This window comes from Pocillopora damicornis, chromosome 9 (assembly GCF_964200805.1).
Source record: "Pocillopora damicornis chromosome 9, jaPocDami1.2, whole genome shotgun sequence".
NCBI classification, from domain to species: domain Eukaryota; kingdom Metazoa; phylum Cnidaria; class Anthozoa; order Scleractinia; family Pocilloporidae; genus Pocillopora; species Pocillopora damicornis.
The window spans coordinates 13,329,357-13,341,997 of record NC_142678.1 but is presented as its reverse complement, the minus strand read 5'-3'; the positions used below and the strand labels follow the sequence as shown (position 1 = coordinate 13,341,997).

At 38.4% G+C, this 12,641-nt stretch overlaps 1 protein-coding gene across 1 annotated transcript; it reads left to right on the top strand.

The window, feature by feature from the left end:
• The first annotated feature begins 6,720 nt into the window (after positions 1–6,720).
• On the top strand, positions 6,721–9,268 carry LOC149040231 (uncharacterized). Its single transcript, XM_089183008.1, has one exon. It carries the CDS (start codon positions 7,528–7,530, stop codon positions 9,193–9,195), a length of 1,668 nt encoding a protein of 555 aa, XP_089039134.1. The 5' UTR covers positions 6,721–7,527; the 3' UTR covers positions 9,196–9,268.
• The last annotated feature ends 3,373 nt before the right edge of the window (positions 9,269–12,641 follow it).

The following is a 12,641-nucleotide window of genomic DNA, read 5'->3' as shown; positions in this document are numbered from 1 at the left end:
TATCAGTAGAGTTGATAATGTAAATTGGCTGCTGAAAAGAGTCTCTAAGGCAAAAGTTTACAGCGTTAGTCCTTGGTAAGAGCGTCAGTCGATAGAACCAAATTATCTTGTAAATACCCCATCGACACAGCATCACCATTACCCCTTTTATTTATGTGTTATTTAATGCATGCAGTACTGGGCGGACTCTCTTTCATGTACTGGCTTCTAAGGAACATTCGAGTTATAACTTACGATCGCAACTCCGTTATAACTCGCGAACCCAACAAAAATACCCTATGCCGGCGAGAGGACATGTGCACGAAAACAGATGGACACAAAACGGGATCAACACCGAATCCGAGCGGAGAAACAATCCGCACTTATCCAGATCAAAGTAAAGTATGAGTCGGCTATAGATTCTTGCACATAGTGCGCTTTTGTGCTTTCTTGGATGGCACGAAAGACTTTCCTTTCCTTGTACTGATTCTAGTGCTTTCGACATGTCTGAAATGTTTTTATCGAGAACCAGGTCACCCTCTTCTGCTTGACGTCACAAGTTGGATGGTGGTTGTTAACAGCATGGACAAGATCAATTCTTTTTATACCATTTTACTTCTTTTTTTTCATTTTTTTTTCCTTTTTTCATCCGAAGGCTTGGCAGGTAAACCATTTTGGAGACTTGAGTGTATCGCTTATCCATTTTTGTGTCTCGATGGACTTATTTCGCAATATATGTGTCGAAACTTTTCCCCTATATACATCAGAGTTTAACGAACGATTCTTCACAATCGTTTTTATTCGTTAAAATACTTGGGTTATATTATGTGTTTCACCATGAAATACAGTGTTTTTCATTCGTTATCAATTCCTTTACAGTGATATAAATTAGCCTTCTGTATGGAAATTGTTTGTCCATTTACTACATAAATAGCTAGAAAAACTTGTAACAGAGAGAATATGGTAAAAAGTTGTGTCAATCATGGAAATTGGATTTACAAGCGTTAAGAAGTATTTACTGTTATATACATCTGTTCAGTATCATGAGGAAATTCTGTGTTGGGAAATTATGAATATAAAAATAATTAGTTATAAGGTATCATCCTCTCAACAATACCTTTATTTCGTTATTGTATTTCTCTGGAGCCTTTGTCGTAAATATTTCTGCTCCAGATTTGCAAACAGAACTTTGATAGAGTGATGATTTTTTTAAACATTATACTCGTGTTTACTCTAAACCCACACGGGTTAAAATGTCTCATGAAAATTACATCTATTCTCACTTTTTGCTCTTTGTATACGTAAAATATGAACATGAACATTTATATGACAAGAACGCTTGCAGTTCGAAATGAATCAATTAAACGCTCAAGCATATCTATCCGAGCTTAAATTGAGTCTGTTCAGATGAATCAACAGTTCACGAAGAACTCGCCTCTGAGGGCATGTCTCAATCGTGCAATGCGCATGTCAGTCCTGAATGCACTCTTTATCCTCCCCTCCAATACTCATTGGCTGTTGATTAATACTAAGAAGGGAACGTATGGTAGTTGTTGTCACAGTAAGCAGCCCTCTATTCTGCACTAGTCAGATATTCGATTTCATCCGAGCTATCGGCATCTGCCGGGTTCGCTCAGAGGATGTGGCCGAGCTGGAAGAAATCTAATGAAAGAAAAGAATTAGTTGAAAATCAAGCGTAACAATTTTATGATATGTTAGGCTATGTATGTTAGGCTAAGCAAGGTCTGCATTTGCAACATCTGCATATAAACACACACACACACACAACCCACAATTCCCCCATTCACTCTGACGAAGGGGCTAATTCGCGAAACGTTATCTTTGAAACTCTTCACGGTGGCTAATTTACTAATTTAATACTGAATTACCCTATGCAAGGTTTGACTGGTCTTCAGTCTTCCTCGTGGCGCTGGCAGCCATCACAGCAACACGAGGGCAGAGGTGCGATGATAAAGTCGAGTGGAAAAGAGGATTTATCATTTCGGATATTCAGCGGGGTTTATCATTGCCTATTATTCGTTTTTGAATCTTACCTAGCAGATATTTGGCAGTCTTCACAAAAGTGAGTTTTGCATCATGATGGCACAAAACATTGGAATGAAAGCTATTTCAGCGCGTGGCTGTGTTGATAACGAAAAAAGTTTGTTATGCACCGTGGTCATAAAATAGCTCTGTAACCCTTGACTGTGGTTTCGTTTGATTAACAGCTCGTATAAGCGGTAGACTAACTGAATGTGTGGGTAACTGACTATTTTTACGGTGCGAATGGATTCTTCGAAGTTTTAATCAGTGCTGTCAGTACTAACAAACAGAGAACCGTAAAACAAATCGCTTTAACTGCTTCACGCTCTTTGATCTGAGGTAAGGTCAGTCGGCGCGAAGAGTCCCTAAGAATCTTGCACGTTCGGTTAGAATTTGCTAGGTTAGAACGATTTCGTAGAGTTGAATGGCTGATCTGGAAATCAAACACAATGTTTGGAGAGGATGAAAAAAATCGAGAACGGACAGAAAAAGACAAATAGACAGTCCTGCGGATGCTGTAGTAGCGAGTAAAGTGTGCATTTAAGAGCTAAACGCGGTCTGTCAGTGGTTCAGTAAGTCTTAAAGTACAGCTCAACACAGGAATCAATGCTCTTGGGGGGGGGGGGGGGTTTGTTTAATCAGTAAAGAAGAACAAAGAAAATCATTTCCGGTGTCTGTCCGTCAATCTTGTCGCCTAAAGTGTCACACAAGCTATATGCAGTAGGAGTTTACTGCTCCTGGAATGGCTCAGAGTTGATACAGGAGAGGAGAGAGTTGACTTGCTGCATGACGTAACAATAGCTTAGGCACTGCGTAAACAGGATACGGAGCATCGTATTGTATCATGGATACTTGGTCAGGATGGTGTAGAGGAATACTGGATATAAATGATCCGTGTCATATCGTTACTAGCTCAAGCGGGCAAAATATTGCTGTAGGCTGTGACTTGACAATCAAGGTGTTCGACAACAGAGGCAAGTTTGAGAAATTTTTCAGAATTCCACTGGAGTACATTCTCTACATATATAGCCTTTATGTTAATTATATTCATTCTGGTGGTATCAGGCGCTAATATAATAGGTTTTATAGCTAAACTGGATGGCAACACGATTTTTAAGATGTTCGAAATGGGAAAGTTTCTAGCCTGATTATTGGCTCTCTGAACCGGGGGCTCGTTTTTTCACATGAAGTGACACTTATCACTCAGGACCTAACAGTTTTAAAAGGAGGTCAATGATTGTTTAATTCACGCCTCTGAAGGCATACTGACACAAAAAAGAAACCTTCACGGCTAAAAATCACTGAGTGGAATGCAGACCGGGCAATGTAATAAGTTGTTTTCATGGCTACCGACAAAAGCAGTATCTCTCCCTCTTCCTCCCCGTATATATCACTTATGGCAGCAAAATCTAACAAGAATACAATACACAACAAACTCATCTGTGACCTTGATTTAAGTATTTTAACTTATGACATGACAATAAGTGATGAAAATTCCCAAAATTTTGTTTCAACCTAAATAGGACGCGATAGACGGGCGCACGTGGGAAAACCACAAACAAAATTCAAGATTCCTTCAATTTTTCCGAGTCAGAACAAGAAACTCACAGTTTTATTTCCTTATCTTGCTATATATTCGTTGACGTTATGAAGAGCAATACCTATTGTTGATTGGTTAAACTTACTGTCAAATGAAACACGCTGCCGCAAAAAGTTAAGTGATTTGTGTTGTGTTTTGCTCTGAGTGGCTTGCCTCGCATTTTCACTTTCTAATCATCTGATGACATTGCAATACTTACTGATGTAGAAAACACTCAAAAGTGGCTAACAGCAGTGACGCGCATGAGAGATGTATTATTCATAACAAAATAGAGGCTATGTTCCGTAGCCTTCCTTTGTCAAGAATATGGAGCAGATGAAGCAACAACCTCCCTGATAAAAGATTATTTATCAAATCTATTCCAAAGGGTGAGACTGGGGAATACGCTTTCCAATTGGCAACCTATATGCAATGGTGTACCACAGGGATCCATCCTCGGCCCTTTATTATTCAACATCTTCATGAATGATCTTTCATATGTCATCAAGAAGTGCACTCTGTCCACTTACGCTGATGACACTCAAATCTTTTACGCCGACAATCAACTCTCCAAAGTTGAAGAAACAATCAACAATGATCTTATTAGTGCTGATATATGGTTTGCGCGTAATGGTATGAAGAGGAACAGTTCAAAATACCAGGCTATGGTGTTGGGAAAACACAAAGGAACTGATGAACCAGTGTTTAAGTATGAGGAGTCACAACTTCCCATATCCAACACAATGGAACTTCTTGGCGTGACAATCGATGATAAATTAAATTTTGAAAAGCACATTGTTAAAATATGTAGAAAAGTCAGTCAACAAGTCGCCGTATTAAAAAGGATGCAGAAAATGTTGTCTTTTGAGACTAGAAGGGATCTTTATAAAGCTTTCATTTTACCACACTTTAATTACTGCTCCGAAACGTGGCACTTCTGTAATAAAAAGTCAGCTGACAAGTTAGAGTTGGTGAACAAACGTGCGCTCCGTTTTGTTTTTAGAGATAAGTCCTCGCCTTATGAGGAACTTTGTAAGCGCATCGGTCTCTCAAGTCTTCGTGAACAGCGATTAGCGAAAATATTGTCCACTGTCTTTAAGATATTAGCCAGTGATGCAGGTCCAAAAAAGCTTACGTGATCTTATAACAGTAAGGTGCTCCACTTATAACCTTAGGGGCACCACAATACTGGACCTCCCAAAAGTAAAATCAACAACCTTCGGGTTAAGATCATGGAGATATGCTGCATCGAAATTATGGAACGCTTTACCGGACGAGTCTCGAAAGATACAAAAATTTACTACTTTTAAAAATTACTTAAAAACATTAGATCTCACAGGACTCTAGTGCGGTGAGGATCTATCCTTGATTATATTTACTGTTTTTAATGATTACATTTTATACATTTTTATACATTTTACCTGGTGACTACATTGTTAAATTCTTATATTTTAATATTAGCTAGTTCTTAATCTTAAATTATTTAAATTTATATACCTTCATAAGGCTTTATTATTTCCTTTTCTCTTTTTATTTCGTGGCGTACCTGTAAACTAGCTTTCAGCTAAGCGTTCTGACCACGTTAAATAAATTGATTGATTGATTGATTGTCAACTGTAAAGTGCAAGCTGGGCAATAACAATATCTGGTTTGAAATCATGATTTAGCGTATGGGTTTGAGTCTATAAATATAAACTCAGTCAGTTTCACCCACTGAGTTCACACGGCTCGCTTTTCAACCCATGCAGTGAGAAGGGATTCCAAAGATTCTAGAAGTAAATTAGATCGTAAGTGTGCGGGGCCGAAACCCGATAAATAGCCAAATACAAATTTGGTTGAAGGAACCCGTTCCAGCCCCAGTTGTGGTATAGCAGATATTTACGGGTAACAAGGTAAAGAAAGAACTATAAGTGAATGAAAGAACTTCAAAACACATTAAAGCTGAGAACAAAGCCAACAACTAAGGAAGATTCATGAACAATTATCATCCTTTTTTACCTCGGGCATCAAACAACATTCCATTGAGAAGTTGAATGATGCCTTGACGTGGTTGAAATTTCAATGATCACGTGTAACATTTTATTCAACAAAACATTTTTAAAAAAGGGCTTTAAATTGTACTTTTTTCTGAGATAATGAAGGCCAAGGAAGAAAAGAATAAGGTCACTTTGATAGTTATTTTGGATTTGTTGTGTTGTTTGTAAGTTTGTGTTCATTGTGTGCTGCGTCACGGTTCACTAAGGCATTGTCATCATGCGCGTATTCATAATTTTTCATTTTTAAAATTGCTACAGTTCATCATGCATGGCACGTCAAAGTTCGTTAAATTGTTCTTTATTATCGGCGAGAAAAAGTGAACCAGGAGATAAGGAGCAGAAGACTGAGAAAGAACACCTGGTGTACATGTCGCTACGAGAATAGTTATCTGTCGTCCCGAAAGTTGTATTCCCAGTGATATCCATTTGTAAGGGGTGACACTTTCTGTAATGCTGCATACATCGCTATACGTTCAGTGTTACTTTAATAAAACCCAAAAAAGTCAAAACAAACAAACGAGAGAGAAAGGAAAACGAAAAAAAAATACACAGACAGAAAAAGACCCGGCCAAGTAAAACTCGGTCAATAAACATTTTAACTGATGACATGACCATAAGTGATGAAAATTCCCAAAATTTGTTTCAACCTAAATGGGACGCGATAGATGGGCGCACGTCGGACAACCACAAACAAAATTCAAGATTCTTTAATTTTTTCGATTCAGAACAAGAAACTCACATATTTTTTTTTTATCTTGCTATATATTAGTTGATGTTATGAAAAGCAATAACTATTGTTGATTGGTTAAACTTACTGTGAAAAGAGACACGCTGCTGAAAAAGTGAAGTGATTTCTGTTGTGTTTTACCCTGAGTGGTTTGCCTTGCGTTTTCACTTTCTAATCATCTGATTACACTGCACTACTTAATGATGCATAAAACACTCCAAAGAGGCTAACAGCAGTGATGTGCATGAGAGACTTATTATTCATAACAAAATATAGGTTATGTTCCGCAGCCTTCCTTTGTCAACTGTAAAGTGCAAAGCTTGGCGATAATGATATCTGTTTTGATTTAGCGTATGGGCTTGAGTCTGTAAATAAAAACTCAGTCTTTCACCCTCTGAGTTCACTCGGCTCGCTTTTCAACCCATGCTGTGAGAAGGGATTCCATCATTCTAAAAGTAAATCACATCGTTAGTGTGTAGGGCCATAACCCGATAAATAGCCAAATACTAATTTGGTTGAAGGAACCCGTCTCAGCTCTAGGTGTGGTATAACAGTTATTTACGGGTAACAAGATAAAGAAAGAACTATAAATAAAACACATTACAGCTGAGAACAAAGCTAACAGCTACGGAAGATTTGTGAACAATTATCATTCTTTTTTGCTTCGGGCATCAAACAACATTTCCATTGAGAAGTAGAGTGATGCCGTGACGTGGTCGAAAGTTTTAGCGATCACGAGTATCATTTTATTACACAACACAAAAAGAGCTTTAAATTGTGTATTTACTGATGTCAGTCAGGGATTTCTGATGCTCACAGCATTCGTTGGTGAAAGGAAGAACTTAAGACCACAACAGCCTATTTAAGTGTCTGCAATGAGCAACATAGCTTTTCCAAGAGAAATATGTTTTTCAACAAAGGATTTTTTGAATAGGCTATAAATCTTCACGCCAGGCTTGATTGCTTTCTCTTTGTTATGTTTTGTTTTGTTTCATTTGTTGGGCTGACAGCAATTCTCATTCCAAAATTGCAATCATTCTTGAAATTTTGCTATCATTTGCTGTTTTCTTTGCGTTCATCGACGCTTAAGAAGCTGCTTATTGTGAAGATTCGCTAAAAGATGCTCTCAATTTCTTCGGATTACTAAGTTCCAAGCTGCCATTATGTTTGCAATCATAACAGTAGTTTTCAAAGCGACTATTGGATGGCTTGTGGATAAAGGCAGAGATGAGGCAGCAAAAAAGCTTAAAGATGGCGACATAACAGATCAAGAGCTTCGCGGCATCATCATACGAGAAATCGATGACATGAAGTCCAAGCTGGATGGATTATCAAGGAAAGATTTGTTAGCCAGTATTAGCTTCTTTAAAGAAGGAGTCGAGTTGCTGTATGAAGTATTTGAAGATACAAGGTCGAGGAATAAGTATGGCGCGGATACAGCACAAGCAGCTTGTGCGGAGGCTGTGTCGCTCACTGAAGGAATGAAACACTTGGAGCTTACTAAATCTGCAACAAGAAAGCTCGCCGATGCAAAGAAGAGATTCGAAAGTGCTCGTGAAAGAGCAACGGATGCCTTTTCTAATGAAGCGCTATCACCAAATGACCGCATCTTATCAATGCAGTACCGAGTGATGGCAACAGTATTAGAAAAAATAGACCATCCCGAGGATGTTTTAGCACCATGTAAAGTGTGTATTGAAGAGCTAAACAGTCTGCCAGTGGTTCAGCGAAGTCTTCGAGAACAGCTCAAGACAGGTTTCAGGGCAGTGAAGAGTTTATTTAACAAAGAAGAACGACGCAAAGTTATTTCCGGGGTTTGTCTTGTCAATCGTGTCGCCTACAATGTCATACAAACAGTACCCGTTAAAGAACTATTGCCAAAATGGTTCATGATTGATACAGGAGAGGAGAAAGTTGATCTGCTGCGAGATACGAGAGTAAGAGAGATACTTTGTAAACAGGGTATGGAGAACTGTAGTGTATCATGGATATTTGGTCATGATGGCGAAGAGGTGCAACGGTTAAAGAAGCCGATTGATATCGCTACCAACTCAAGCAGGCAATATGTTTTAGCATACGTTGACACAATCAAGGTGTTTGACAACAGTGGCAAGTTTTTGCAAGGTTTCAGACTTCCTCCTCTTATTGATGACAGCGGTAAACAGCTACTGATTAAAACCAGGGGGGTTCGGCTAGCCACAGACATGAATGACAACATTTATGTCTTGGTCAGCGAAGAGAGTCGTATGGGCTCATACTGGATTTTCAAGTTTAACAAAACCGCTGACCAGCATCACAAGTTTCGCGTCGAGCGAATTAGCTTCGACTTTGAGCTGTGTGAACTGTCAGTTAGTGATAGTGGAAAAGTGTTGGTGCTGAAGGGTGACTCGAGCAAGAAATATTGGATTGTGGATGTTTATGAGACTAATGGTCAGTTAGTTTGCAGTTTTGGTCAACAAATCTTGAGTTACCCGTGCGACATCACTACTGTAAGTGATGGCAGAGTTATGGTGGTGCAAAGAGAGTATCCGACATTTGTTCACATATTCAGCGAACAAGGTGATCATCCAAACAAGTTTTGTTTGCAAAGGCCTATATTCTCTTCAAAAATTGCATTTCACAGGGAAAGTCAACAGGTCGCTGTGGTCGGTATTGACGACTTTTATGCAAACGAATTGTACATAGAAATATACACCAAAGATGGTGAATTTCTGCGAAGTATTTCTATCTATATAGGAAAGTCATTCCCTTCTCTGCAAGGGATTGCAGTGACCACTGAGGGATGCATTGCGGTATTAACCCGGTATCCAAGCAAAGTAATCGTCATTTAAAAAACGCACTGATTTTCCCTTCTTACTTTCACGTTTAGTTTACCAACTAATTATTATGAACAATAAATTGGTGCTTTGCATCAATAATCATGTAAATACGGTTAAGAATATATGAAAGTCATATATTTGAACTGCGGATAAAGACATGAATGAAAGTGATCCTCGCAGTGATGTGCACTACTTAGGCAGTAGTGAAAATAAGGTCTGAAAAAAAAATATATATAATAAAATATCGCTTTCATTCATGTCTTTATCCGCAGTTCAAATATATGACTTTCATATATTCTTAACCGTATTTTCATCACTTCACGGGTTTATTTCGAACCATCATCATGACCAGCTCCCAGTTGGCTTGTTAGCTCAGTTGGTAGAGCGCTGCACCGGTATCGCAGAGGTCATGGGTTCAAATCCCGTACAGGCCTGAAATTTTTTTCAGGCCTTATTTTCACTACTGCCTAAGTAGTGCACATCACTGCGAGGATCACTTTCATTCAAATAATCATGTAATTAACATAATAAGTACAATGCCTTTATTTTTCACATGGCATGATGAAACTTGAGACTTGAGTTTCATGCCCAAAATAAAAGCTTTTATGGCCTCGATTTATTAACAAATGCGATGCAGTTGAATTTTCTTGGAAAATAAGTATTGCATCATTGATCATATAGGGACTTGATTGATGGCTCCAAGCTTACGCTAGAGATATGATGCTTATTTGGAAACCAGCCTTGTGGTCCTCACTTCTTTAGATGTATTAATAAAATTGCACATTGCAACTGCCATATATCTCCTTGTAATGCGAGGAAATATTTTTGTTTATGACATGGCAAGGTGACACGATCTGACACAGCAATAAGCTGAGATATTTGTTTATTCTCATTACCTGTTTACTGGATAATGTATGGATATTGTAAGGAGAAGTTGAATGTGATTCTCTTGTGTGTGTGAAAGGGCTTGATATCCAGTCTCCCTTAAATGCATGTGCGTCATTTTACATTTTAATCATGGTGTTCCTGCCTTTCGATGATTTTAACATTAGCCTTTATCCGTCTTTTAAGCATAATGCGTGGACAGTTATTGCTGTGATAGGCCCAATGTTTGCTTAAGTAGTTTTGAACACTTGTGCTTTTCTTGTCGAATGTTTTAATCAAATTTAGTATTTCATTTAGCTGTTGTTTTCTGCGTGACAATTTTTAAACAAGACCAATTTCTGCTGTGAACTTTGTCGCGTGACAAAATCAAATGGTGAAAAATTAGTATCATGATCCTTGGAGATCAAATCAAACTTGTCAGTAAATGCTAATTATTTGAAAGCTGGCAGAGGACGTGGGTGAGGTGCTGTGACTCCTTTGCTCTGCTTGGCCGCTACTCAAGCGGGCAAGATGGAACTCTTGCTCGCTAATGAAAAGTGTAAATTTTTTTGTAATTAGTGGAAACTGAAATATAATCAGTAAATCTTATCACTTGCTGAATTTGTTCTTGTTTTCCCTTATGTTCTTCTTTTTTGTATGATTTCGTTGAACTTCGAATACGACTCTTGCCCCACAGCTTCCAACTTCCCGTACCACGTTCTCCCACCTCTAGTTCTTTTGCAGCCCTTTGTTTCCCAACTCCCGCCCTCTTTGTGTTACTCCCGTCTTCGGTTTGATTAAAAGGACTATTAATTGAACTAATTGCATATCCATCATGTTTAATTTTCGCTCTTCGCCGGAAGAAGCTGTAGTCGTGAGCTATATGAAAGCTGGCTCCAACGAATGATTCAAGTCACTACTCATCCATTGTAAAACCGTTTGCATTTTTGAGCGTTCAGTTTAATTAAGCGCTGATAGACTGTTATTGCACATTATTGTTCGGCTGGTCTCGAAGTCACATTTTAAAACTACTCGGATTTCTTCAAGAAATTGAAATCTTTTTAAAACCTCTGCAGAAAGATTGAAAAGTTGTTCATACATTCTATGATACATTTATTCACTAGCGGTATGATTCAGCTATGTGATTGTGTGATTTTAACAGAAGCATTTGCAGAAACGAGGACTGATTTTTCATTGCCACATACAAAAATACTGAGGCTGTTCAATATGACCTTGGACGACGTTGGACCTAACTCACTTTGCTCGCTGAATAATTCCGACTGCTGACACTGTTTACATGTTTCATGTTCTCTCGTTCATGACGTATGACGCAACCGACTTCGAGAGGTATCTAATTACACCGGCTGATTCGTTTCCTCACGAATGAAATCATCTTTAATGCTTTGGTGGACCTTAAATGGAATTAAGTGGAAAAAAATCCTTTGTTGGGTACAGGTTTTTCACTGGTTGATGAGCAGTAGGAAACAACAAACGAGTGCCTTTTCAATTTCTCTCAATTTTCCCTCTTAAGCTTCTGCCTTCTGTTCTCCGAGCTAGTTCCTCTTTGTTACCCTCCACGTTTGTGGTGCAAGGCACTCTTACCCAATAAGTATTGCGCTGGAACTCGTGTTGTCCGTGAAGGACTCCCATCGAACGAACGAGGGTTGCAAGTGTTGAAGAAACATGGAATTGTTAGCAACCACCGAGCAAGACAAGTTAACGAGGATGATTTTCGTCGTTTCGATGTAATGTTAGCCTTTGATGAGGGCAATGTACGAGGTCTTAATGAAACTTTTAAGCCAAATGACGGCACTGCGCGATTACACGTTTTCATAAAATAGAACAACAGTTAACTCGGCGATATGCGAGACAGCAGCGTGCTGTCCACTTACACAGGCATGACGTGTTAACTTTCCATTAGTGCTCAAATCGAGCTGGTGATAACCAATTACGTTCGAGAATTTTGTTGTTGCTTTGATTATGGATGAAATAACTGGTAATTACTCGCAAGAAAAGTAAACCAACACTTTACATTAACTTTACTAGTTTCTTAATTCCTTTAAGTGAAAAAAATGTTGCAATCAAAATCTATTTGAAAGCATTTTGACGACGTTTAGAACATACTTCGCGCGACCATCTCATTAAAGGTAAAAGGTTTTTATATATGTTATGTTAATGCAAATCTAATAATATAATTTTTTTTTCTTTTTTACCGTTTTTACATAATTCAAAGCAATACATGCCAGCTGAATAACTGACGCGTAACATATGCAGAGAAGATGACGGACTTTTTTCATGTAACTCGCAAGGAATAATTGTAATTTAGGTATTACTCGACGACTTTGAAATCGCAACCTATAAGCCCCGGCTCAAAATGTTTTCGACCAAAATGATTGTTATTAAAAAAGTTATTAGCTGTCTGTCATACAAAAACGCGGTATATCAAAAAGATCAATATTGGCTAAAAAATGCAATGAACGTGTCAGTTGCCCGAAGCTGCTTTCTTATGGAGTGGTGACCCTCCATGCCTCGTAAGTAGAGGCTATAGATTGAAACATCCCTTCGTGAACTAAAGCTCAATTGCGAAAATAGAG